At 41.5% G+C, this 12,214-nt stretch overlaps 1 protein-coding gene across 4 annotated transcripts in view; it reads left to right on the plus strand.

Moving 5' to 3' along the window:
* Window positions 1-12,214, plus strand: part of stk3 (serine/threonine kinase 3 (STE20 homolog, yeast)) — a 425,519-nt gene that overhangs the window by 264,139 nt on the left and 149,166 nt on the right. For all 4 annotated transcript variants that reach the window (XM_041190243.1, XM_041190244.1, XM_041190246.1 and 1 more), the window contains one exon: window positions 5,451-5,576. In XM_041190243.1, the coding sequence (XP_041046177.1) occupies window positions 5,451-5,576 (126 nt within the window). The remainder of the gene's footprint in view (window positions 1-5,450; window positions 5,577-12,214) is intronic.

A 12,214-nucleotide genomic window follows, 5' to 3' on the forward strand; every position in this document is an offset into this window, starting at 1 on the left:
GATTATGGAGAAATGAGGGAGGGTCTAGCTGAATTGCTCTTACAGAGAGCTGGCATGGATTCGATAGGCTGAATGGCAGCCTCCTATGCTGTAACTATTCTATGATTCTAATGGCAAGCCATTGGTTAATTCATAAAGTAAATCCTTTCTCCATTAATATATTCATTGCTGTGGATTTGTGTATGTAATTGTATAAAAATCAAAGTATTATTTTTCTCTCTGAACCACTTTGTTCCTAACATTTTTTTCAAATTTGAATGGGCTTTCCCCTCCCTTGCCTCCTCCCTTCCCCCAGCCCTATCACACACTCTTTCTTCTTATTCCATTTCCCCCAACTTCCTTCACCATCTTCCCCTTCCTTCTCCCCGCACATTTGCTTCTCCCCCCTCCACCTGTTTTATCTCCATCTCCATTTGCCTTCTTTCCCCCTCCCTTCGCTCTCATCCTGCTTTCTCTCCCCCACCTTCACTTCCCTCCTGCCAGCTCCCCCTGCTGAGTAACTTCAATGTTGTTATTGATATTTGGGCAAGGGGGTGAAATTGAAGGGGTTAAATTTTCACATTGATTTAGTAGCCTGAAGCCACTGTGTTCTTGCCTGATGTCATTTTCTTTTCACTGACTTTCCAATCAGCTGACATTCTCCCTGCAAGCAAACGGGGCCCTAATTGAAAAGTAAAGACTGATGTTCGACGACACAATTAACATTACAATACCAACTAAACTATATCTGAGAGGACCGCTCAGTGGCAAAGCTATTAGAGAACCCTGGCGGAAAGCAGCTGAGTGGCCAGTAGAGATCAAACCAAGTGTTATTTGATAATTTTCTGGAGAATTCCTTGGAGGAGCAGGAGGAGGAATGGTCCTCCGATCCCAAAAGTAATCCTTGAGCCTCCCTTACCCTTACTTTCACACTCATTCCCCATGCCAGAATCTGTATTTAGCTTATGCCAAAAGCCATTTCCTTGAGTGTCTGGTTCCTGTCTTCCAGCCTCAGCTCAATTCCTGCCAGCTTCAAGTGGGAAAAAGATGTCACATCTTAAAATGCAGCCTGATGCATTCTGATTATACCAGTCACTTCAGACCACTTGTGTACCAGTCTCGCCTTGAATTAAAATCAACCCCTTGGATTCAGATGTTGGTTTTACTCTTGCTGCTTATGAATGAGAAGCTTACTATCTTGCAGTTACACTCTTGAGTAACCATTAAAAACAAAGAGCATGTGTTTATACAGCATCTTTCATGACCTTGCAACCCATGAATTGCTTTGATTGTAGTTAGTGTTGTAAATGCAGCAATTTGAGTTAACATTATTTTGTTACAAGTAATTGCTTTCAAGTTTCTACCAACACCAAGTACTTGAGCAAGACTAATTTATTTGTATATATGCTGATATAATCTGTTGGCCCTTTACTACTTTTGCGTCATATTTAGATAAATTGGATTGTAAAGTGTATTAATGTAGAGAAACGTCCTAAAAAATTCTAGTCTGGAAAACAACTGATTCTGAACCCTCCTACTATAACCCTCCTGCTTATTTCTGTAATGTATGTTTTAAAAGTGCTTAAAAGCCTAATTTCTGCGGCATATTAAATGCAAATTGATTAAAATAGGAAACAAAAAGACCACACATGCATTTCTAGTCAGCAATTTGTCTTGAAATATTGTTAGGATCTTCATAGAGACCAATAACTTTTAAAAAAGGATTCGATCTTCCTGTACTGGCTGAAGGAATGGCACACCTAGATTTTCACGCTTTAAAACTTTTACTGTAACAAATGCCTAAACGCATTGTTGACTAAATAATATTTTCTTTTTGTAGGCAGCTTATACTTCGAACTAAAGAGGAACATTCCCCTTTTATACTTGTCATCCCCACACTTTCCATGGAATTACAGTGCTCATAACAAATAGCTCACAGTTGTTCCCAGCTTCCAATGGGTTCCTGCATCCCCATTTCACCAAGTAGCAAGTTCCAGTGACCGTTTCCAGGCACTTTCCTCAATTTTCAGAGTGTTCCTTAAATCCACCAACAGCAGTAAAGCCTGTTTTGATGGTTCTTCGTACCTGGAATCCTTCATTGGCTTCAGGGTGTGTCTCTTTGACTAGAGACCATCTTCCTCTCGAATCCAGCAGTGATATCTCTGAAAGCCAAGCAGCCTCTTCTCTCTGCTGCCATGGAAAAACTGCTAGCTGTCTGATATTCATAGATTTGTAGCTTCTCCTGCCCTCTTCCCCATGGCAATGCATTTGCTTTGTATCTAGGTAGAAATTAACTATCCTTGACCCCAACCTTCTTTCATCTTGGAAGTAAATGGACAGTTTATAGCAAAACTGCTTACAACCTGAAGGCTACAATTCCTTTCTGGAACGTTGGGAGACTCAGAGTCTACTCATTGTAAACTCAGAGGCTGCTGCCATTGTCTCCAAACGTAAGTATCTTGCACCTTCTTCCGAGCAAAACAATCTGACCATTCCTTTGATCTCTGATAATCAAACCATCCAAGCCTACTGTCAGACAGACTTCATAATAGGTCACATGACCGCCTTCATTTACCCTAAGTTTAAATAGTCCCAAAACATCATAATCTTATAAACCTCGCAACTTACAATTTGTTGAGATTCATTGAGCTTGTTTAACAATACAGTCAACTCCATTTGCTTTCTGTTATGATCCCCAGCTGAGGTTACCCCTGATCTCAGAGTGGAACCCAGCTTGATAGATCCCAACTTTTAATTTGTTTGTTTAGATACGTGGAGAGTGGCCATTGAACAGGGTCACCGGAATCAGCTATGAACTTTTAACAAAAGCGTAAAACATTTATTAAACAAGAAAAGATTAACTATATTTCAAAGCTCCTTCATCCACAACCATACCTTCACAGATGTATACAGATTTGTAAGGGTAACACAAGTTATAAAAGCTATCTTATACTCTAACGTTTCACAGTAGGTACACAGTCCATGTAAACCAATAGCCACCCTGTGGTCAGACACACCACACTCTGAAACCAAGTGACAGATGTCACCTCAATCAAATGCTATGGATCCCTCATCAAATCCCCTCCAGATGCTTGTCCCACCATGAGCCAACCTGTCTCACTGAACTCTGTCTTTCACATGATGGTTTCCAATCTCCACTCTCCAAGAACTCACCTGGAATCTTCTCCCAAACTGATGCTTTCTCTCAGGCACCTTCTGCAAGGGTTCACCTCCAAGGTTTTGAACTCTCCTTCTGATGTTCCTGTTCCCTGTGTCACCACACACATTCAAGCTGTCTCTGACTCAGCCAACAACAGTACCACTGCTTGACATGCCCATAGCAAAGAGTTATAGACCTTCAGTCGTCTCTTTGGACCTTCTTGCCATTTGCAATCTGTTCTTGCTTTAAATCTGCTTTCTGCAGCTTTTGTCTCTTTAAATCTGAAGCTTGGAGCCTTTCTCTCTGCCCTTCACACTTAACTTCATCAACAGGACCATTTGCAGGTTCCTGCCTTTCCTTTGACTGGAAGGTCTTCTTGGGACTTTCTCCTGTTCCATTCCCCTGGATTTTGGGGTCTTTTCTTTAGCTTGGGACTTGCTACCTGCCCCATTTGCTCCAGTCTCTCCTGGCAGCTGCTTTCAAAACCAAATGAACTCAATCAGCTTCCAAAATCAAACTGCTGTTTTTCTTTTGTGTGTGTCTGTGGGAAGGACCTGCCTCTCTGGACCCCTGTTGTTAGGCAACATCCTAATTCTTGTTTACCTTAGCTGCAACAGTCATAAAAACCTCATTAGAAATGTAGGCACCTTTTAAAAGTGAAACTAAAACTCCATTTGACCTTTTCTTAACACACATACAGAAATTCAAATCAAATTTAAACATTAAAGCTAAAACTCATTCCTAACACACGGCTGAACCTGCCTCCTTCTGCTTTGGACTCGTGTCCATGCAGTGCCTGCCAGATTGTGAACCCGAGCCTGCTCTAGATCTAGGCCCCACTGAGGTGTCTGTCTCTGCACTGGTGGAAGGTGTAGCTCAGCACTGTGATGGGTCTTTCAGGCTGTTTATTTCCAACTCTTCAGTGGAGGAGGTGCCCTCTTGGCTGGAGGCGAGGATCTGGATGGATCTGAGGGAGTAGCTGGCTGAGGGTGTCGGCCGCTTGTCTGTGAACCAAAGTAGAGGTGATTAGTGCATGGCAGCAGAGCCAAAAGCATGAGAGACAGCACTCACATTTGTGTTGAGAGAGGGATGATGTGGTGTAGGAGTTTTTCATTCATTCATGGGATGTGGGCTTTCATTGCCCATCCCTATTTGTCCTTGAGAAGGTGGTGGTGAGCTGCCTTCTTGAACCGCTGCAGTTTGCTGCTGACCTCACCATTGACGCAGGCAGGGTCCATGTCCTCACCAGTCAGCACGATGCCATACTCCTCAAAGTGAGGGAGTGGCCTAATGTGGGCCAATCCACCCCTGGTCTGGGACCTCTAGCTGCTGCTGTGAGCCAGCTTTTCTTACATGAAAATAGGTGGAAAGCGTGTGAGCAGGACACATGGCACTGCATGGAATGTTTGTGTGGTGAGCAAAGAAATGGACAGGATGGGGATGCAAGCTCCAGGAGATGTGAGGGTGTGAGAGAGTTAGTGGTGTTGTCCCTTGAGGTGTGAGATCCCTGTGGATGTGTGATGGGTTTGTGAGTGTGAGTTGAGAGTGCTGAAAAGAGTGACTTTTCCTGGTGGAATGGGTGAGATCGTGCATCCTCTTCCTGCACTGGGTGGCTGTCCTCTTTTTGCAGGGCGTTGCCACTGACCACTGCTGCCACTGCCTCCCATGCAGGATTGGTGACCTTGCTTGCTGGTTTTCACCCAGTGTGGGGTAGAGGACATCAAGGTGGGCCTCCATGGCATCCAAAAGATGTTCTAGGGGACGTGTCACTGATTCAGGGGCCTGCAGTCTTTTGGGGCCTTGTGTTCTGTGCAGTAGTCCTGGGCTGGAAGCACTGAGAGGTGTGTACGTGGCTGCACTTTAAATATGGCACCCGGTGTGAGGAAGTGGCAAGGTGATGGCGTGGCTAGTGAATTGGAGGCTGCCTGCCAGCGAAACAGCATGTTTCTCGGGAATGCGTGATTAAAGAGGGGGGATTGGAACGACACGCTGTGAAAAGCCACCATCGCGACCAGCGGATAAACCGCAATTTTTCTCGCCCACTACTGCACTTCATACAAATCTGGGATGATCCCACCCAGTGTAACCAATTGCAGAACCCAGTTAAAAGCATGTACTGATTTGTCCCCATTAGCTTATTGAGCCAATTTGCTACAAGATGCCTTTTATTCACTATTACTTGTCTTTTTCAAAGGAAAATTTATGGCATAGCAAATGCTATGTCAATATACACTTCATCTGATTGTTTAGAAGTGTTGAGTGTTAACTGTGCTTGTTAATCAGTTTGCTACATTTCCTTCTCTTGCTACAGCACAATTTCATTAAAAATGCCAAATCTGTGTCAATTCTGAGAGATTTAATCATTGAAGCAATGGAAATTAAAGCAAAAAGACATCAGGAACAGCAAAGAGAGCTTGAAGAAGAAGATGAGAACTCAGTAAGTGTGACAGTGACTTGTTTCAACTGTATCATGTTCATTTAATTTTATTTATCACAGTCCCTTTGTGCAATTATGACTTGATTGAGCTTATTCCCAAAAAAAGTCCTTTGAACTAATTCAGAAGAATTCTGTTTTTTTTAGTTAACATTGCTTTCATTCCTGCCCTGGCACATTTCTGGTTTCCTTGGGTCCACATCATCTAGAGCCAAGAGGATAAACAGCTTGCTCCCAGGACCCTTTCTCTCTTATTCAATAATTGCTCATTAGTTAGCTTCATGACTTCAAATGTTGCATCAATTTGACTTATGTGCAACTTAAGTCTGTACAAATGTCATATATAATCGAATTCTATTTTTAATGTAAGTGTCTATATAAATTATAGGTGCATACAAGGGAAGAAACATAAGGTTCTGGAAACTGTCTGTGAATTATTAGACATAACACCAAAATTACTGCAAATGTTTCCAGTGAACTATGAATGCCGGTTTGCCCGTAAAGCTTTAATGTAGCTTGAATGAGTTCCGAAATGCCCAGCCAAATATTAAAAATTTTACATGTGAAAACAAAGTTGTATCATGAAAAGCTTAGAAATGTGAATTGATTGTCAAAACAATCATAGATGTAGACAATGCCACTGGAGCCCTGTAGTGATAAGATTAAAATAATAAATGGACTTGAGCAGTAAAATTGCATACTCACACAGCTTTTCAATGGTTTACCTCACCACCAGGACGAGATTAGTTGTTCTGCTTATGGGGCAGAATTTTGGTCCCATGTTGGCAGGTTTGCAGCCAGGGGGTTGGGGTGGGTGGCGGCAGTAAAATTCCCCAGGTGGTTTTCCTGCCTGTCCAGATTGGCCAGTAGAACTCTAATGCGGGACTTCCACCCAAGTGAGGGGCTGAAGCCCTGTCTCCAGCTGCTCTGATCGGTGGGGATACATTCCCCACCAATTCTTTGGGTGGCAGGGAGGGAACCCCACCATCCGAAAAATCCTGTCTCTGAAGTTGTTGCAATTGTAAAACTTACATGTCAAAGAAAATTGCTCTTCCATCTGTACCTGGTGATTGGGCGGCTGCATTGGTAATTAGGGAAAAATGTTCATGGTGATTATTTGAATCTGATGCAATGAATCAATTGGCACTGGTTAAAAATGGCATGAAAAAGTGGTGTTATCGCAATTCTCTGAGATGCTTTTTGTTGCGGATATGGTTTTATGTTTAAATGTGCACATTTTAGAATTGCTTTGAATGAATGAACATAACGTTTTATCTTGCATTTTTCTAAAAAAAACATGCCCATGGAGAATGGAGACTTTCACAAAATGAAAATCAGCTTTCATTCAATCATACCATGATATGTGTTCAAAAGTGCATTCATTTAAAAGATATCCTCAATATCTAATTGAGAACAGTTAATAAATGGATAGCTATATAGCATCCTGAAATTATCCTTACACAGATGATGGGTAACTAAGGAGATGGGAATGCATGCTGACAAAATGGTATGTTTTGATAGCTGTACTGCTCTGCTGAGGTAATTGTACAGGCTGTTTAAATTAAGAAAAATTACAAGCAGAGCGTTCTACAGAAGGTTAATTCCAATATCAAAGTTTAAATGTTAGTTTAAGCATTACTACACGTGGTTGCTTTTTTCCCTTATGTGTTTTTTGAAGTATGATGTGAATTGAATATGCAGTGTGAGCAGCTGCACAGGAGTGATCCGTTGCCTGGCAGCTTGCAAGAATGTTTTTAAACATTTCTACCACCGGACCCGCAAATGGATGGACTGATGATTTCTGTTTTATCTGCAAGTCTTGAGGTGTTCTGTGGGTTTACTTTGGGATAAGCGCATTTGCTACCATTAACAGTCAAAGCGGATGGAACAAGACCTTTACAAATGAGGAAACTACAAAAATGATAAGAATTATTGGGCAGACACAGTTGTATAGCCTATGTCCATCACTGTTGAAGGGCAGAGAGATTGAAGCAGAGCTGTGCTCAAGCATGTACTTAAGCACAAAACAAGGAGTGCTTTACAAACACTGAAAAACTTGCTGGCAAACCCCGATTGCCATGGAGAGTTTTAGTGATTGAAAACAGCTGATGCAATTGTAAGCCATTTTCAACCATTAGAAGTTAAAAGGTGGTACAGGAAGTGACCTGAGGATTTTTTTTAACAGTAAGTTTAAAAAGGTTGGTATGCATTACTAGTGGTCGGACCACCTATCCAAGTAATATCTTAAGTGACCACAAACACATGCCAAATCAACAACGACAATGGTTTACATCAGGTTGTAATGAAGACTGTAGTGTTCCATTGTAAATCCTGCAGCTTAACTGGTGTATTGGTGGTTTGAGTCAGACTGTAGTTACTTTTATAGCATCCTCAATTTTATAAGGGGATCAAATGTACCTCAGTAACATGTTTATTACCTAAATCATTGTTAGTGAATGGATTTTTTTTCTGGAAGTTCATTGCACAAATGTCCAACTTTTAAAAAAATTTACCTGTGAAATTATTCATATTTGTCAAATGAAAACTCTGTACATGATAGCCTTATTACTGGGATTTCGAACATTATTTCTGTTAGGCTGTCTTTTAAGTGTGTGAAATACAAAATCAAATAAAATTAACGTGACATTTTGTAGGAAAAAATAATGAAATGAATGAGTGGGCCAGTAGTTCTAGCAGTAAAGCTTTGTTCTCCCATCCAGAAGACCTTGAATCACATCTTTGACTGGTATGTGCATGTCTTGCCAGTTTTTAGCTTTGCTGCTGGATAAAACACTGCAGGCAGTTGACTGCTTCATCTCAGTGTGGTTTGCCAAGAATATTTTACACTATTTCCAGCAACTAAGGTCACATTATGAATCTAGCTTGTTGAGCTTCTCCTTATAGGTAAAATATAGCCATGTCTTCCATACTGTGTACATACACATTGGTGAATTTTCTTGTTCTGGATTGATGAACGACTAAAGGTACAGCTGAGTGTTTCAGCTCCATGAATAATATACATGAGCTGATGACCCAGAGGCTGGATTTTCCCATCCTGAATCTGGATGGAACGCAAGTATTCAGAAACAAAATTGGCCGCGACATCATGTGGCCAAAGGTCCTGCCTCCATTTCGGCTTTCTACCATTTTCCCAAGGCCTGGGGGTGGAGGGAGCAGGCCTCAGACCCAGCCCCCCGCCCCTATTAATGAGGCAATTTAGATCATTGTGGATTCATTAAGAACCCGTCCCTGATAAGTTTTCCAATTTGCAGTTTAGCAGTTGTTGGGAATTAGAACAGTTCAGTGGAGACAGGGACAGGGTCGGCTGTAAGCTTATGTGAGAAGATACAGTTTGAAACGACAGTGTAGAGGCTGAGCATGGCAGAGGGTTCCTACCCCATTATGTAAAAAATTGCTGGTTTTAAAACCACATCACCAGCCTACCCTGCTATGGGTTCCAGGCCTCGTGCTGCCCTCCAAGATGTGGGAAATTTGAACTTTGGCAACTTTTCTCCTAAAAGATTAATGTTCAGGCCAGCTTCCCTGATGGCCTGCCTCTATTCCCGCACCCCTGGCCACTAATTGGACGGCTGACCTATCTTTAAGGTCATCAAGGCCTCGACTTCCAGAAATTCCTGCTTTCTGAGAGGCTAGGGACAGACGCAGATTTATGACCCGGAATTGAATCTGCCTCCCGATTCCCGCTTCCAAGGGAAAAATCCATCCCCTGGTCTTCTCTGCTTATTTTAAATTGCCAGACAGGGAGAAGTTAACATTCTCTTGTCTTTTGGACTACTTGTGGTGCAAAATATTTTCTTATCAGACCAGAGCGATAATATTTTCAGAGCTGAAACTCTCCAGAGGTGAAGTATATTCTGCTGAATTGTCACAAAATCTGAAATGTTATCAAAGGAGGTACTTAAGGGTCAAAGAATGGCTATGACACAGAGGGCAATTAATGAATAAGTTCCAGCTGGGAGCATGGCTGACAGCGATGCACGTTATTTTCTTATTGTTTAATTTCCAAAGTGTACTTTGGGTGAGCAAGGTTCCTTGTCAGGTGCGCAAAGTCAGAAAATGACTCTGCAAGATATTTCTCAGTCACACGACTTTTATCCTGCTGTAAAACTGCAGGGTAGAAGCAAGATTTGGTGTAGTGCTAGATCTTTTGTGATATCATGAAATAAGTCTCCAATGACGCGATTATGAACAGATTGTGAGCAGCTATCTTGTCTATACGTCATGAGGAGGAGTTCAGCACAAAATGTCTTTATTTCAGACTATAGCAACTATTTCTAAAGATTAAATAATGTAGGTAAGGGGCAGTGTTAATTTGTAGCCAACTCACTTTGGCATTTGTATCATGGAATATGTGAGCGAAGCATACATAATCATAAAGGAGGTTGGACAGAATGGTAATGGGACATTGCAGTATAGGATGTGGAGCAAGAAAGGATGAAGATCTCCCCTTGTATTGCAGGTTTCCAGTTTGATTACTCTGGTCTTGCTAGCAGCAAAACAATTAAATGCTGGCCGTACAGCTTGCTGCTGCATGCATATAGTGCTCATCTGAACAGAAGCAGAGCATCACTGCAGAAAGCTAGAGAACCTTTGAGTCTCCTATTAACTAAATCACATTGAAACCCATTGACGTATACTGGAGGTTCTTTCCCACACCCCGCACCTTCCACCTCCCAGATTTTACAATGCTGTAATGGCAAACTATGTCAAATAGACAAATCTAATGTATAATTGACCCAGAAGGAGAATTTCTTTCTGAAGGAAAGATCTGAGTTGAACAGTCATGACTTGGGCAGAGAGGAAGGAAAATGGAGGAGATATAGCTGAAAATTGAAATTCATAACTTATGTATTATCAGGCACTGATATAAAAATAAATTCCTTGGAGTTTGTTTGGAGAAGTGCCTTTGTGCAGTGTGGCTTGCCTTGGTGTATAAAGGCTTGAGAGCAGAAGCTATTTCAGCCACCAGTTGGAGCAGAGTTGGTTCTAATCAAACTTTCTCAATGCACTTTTGAGTTAACAGTCTGCTTTTCTTTGGTGGACTGCCTTATCAGTTAGAATTCCAAACTGAATGGGTTATGCAAGAGTTAATGTAGATGGAAAAGTGCATGTAATTTGTACAAGTACTTCACTGTACCACTGATCGTTTTGTGAACTTTTCCTCCTCTGCTGCCCTCTAGTGTTGATCACAACCACTGGTCATGAATGAAGAAAGGATCCCTGTTGGGAGTTACACTTACATGAAAAATAGACAGTGATTAATTACCTTTGTATTATTCATTATTGTTTCTAAATCCTTGGACAGAGATTTGGATCGAATTTGAAAAATGATAGGGGTAGTAACTAAGAATGCTACTTTGGGGAATAATTTCCTTCTGAAATATTTCTAACACAACTATTGCCAACTTTATAATGTTTTCTTGGGTTGCCAAGTTTTGAAGCTATTGCACTGAGACATTTATTATTTATGTGAAACTTCTTCTGAAGTTTATCATACTTGAAGTTGAAACCTTATTGTAAGGAGGTGCAGTTAAGTGATAGATGAGCGTCTATGGAATTCTTTCAGCAGCTAAATTAAAATATTACTATCAAAGATATGAACCTAAAAGCGAGAAATCTCAGCGTTAACAAGGTTTTCAGTTAAATCTAACATTGTGAAAAGCTTTTAAGGAGTAAAGTATGAGAAGATAAACTTGTTAAATGCTCCTGGTTTCTCCCATATTTCAATCTGTTGAAACATGATTCCACGCCCCCCCTGCAATTTTGAAATTTGAAAGCCACAGGACGACTTTTTTTTTTCTTTTGCTTTGGTGAGTTGAGTCTAATGAATTGTCGGCTAAATCTTCCGATGGGACATCTTTTTGGCGGGGGGGGGGGGGGAATATGTTGACATTGTCTGGTTTGTTTTGCTTGAACCACATCTGATAACAGACTGATACTGAGAGAAAGAAAAGCTTCATTACTCAATGTGTCCCATCCTTCTGGAGGGAGCCCGGAAGCGCAATAATAATCAGGCTTTAAGAAGGAAATAATGAGAAAAAAAATGGGATTAACCAGTGCCATATGCCTGTGTATTCCCAGGGAATTGAGAATTGTGATTGAATGACAAGAGCATCAGGTCTAGTTTTTCAACTCAAATCTGTCTAATTTCATTTCACATGAAACTTTCTGGTGGAAGTTTATTGTTTGTGTTTATCACCCCTTTCTATAAAAGCTCAGTAAATTAGTTTGAGACCCTCCCTTGTTGCTGTTGTTATTGCATCTGATTCACGTAAAGACCATAACACATTCTCATCCAGGGTTGCTCTCAACTATGAACTGAATCATGTGCCTTACCCCTGGGGTGAATGGGATGGTGGGGAGGTATTTAATCAAGTGGGAGGGTGGTGAGTAGGGACCCCGCCGTTTTCCCTACTCCACCCTGATTAACTCCATAGCAGAAGGCCTGTGGATGGCCGTCATGCCCCGCTGGCAACTGAGGTCATTAAGTGAGCAATTAATGTGCCCAAACAATGGATGAAGTATCGGGAAGGAGGGTCCCCACTGCTCTTGCTGCTGACCATCACTCACTTATGTCTATGTCTCTCCTCGATCCAAGGCCTTCAGGTGGATGTCGTACC

This window comes from Carcharodon carcharias, chromosome 6, assembly GCF_017639515.1.
Source record: "Carcharodon carcharias isolate sCarCar2 chromosome 6, sCarCar2.pri, whole genome shotgun sequence".
NCBI classification, from domain to species: Eukaryota; Metazoa; Chordata; class Chondrichthyes; order Lamniformes; family Lamnidae; genus Carcharodon; species Carcharodon carcharias.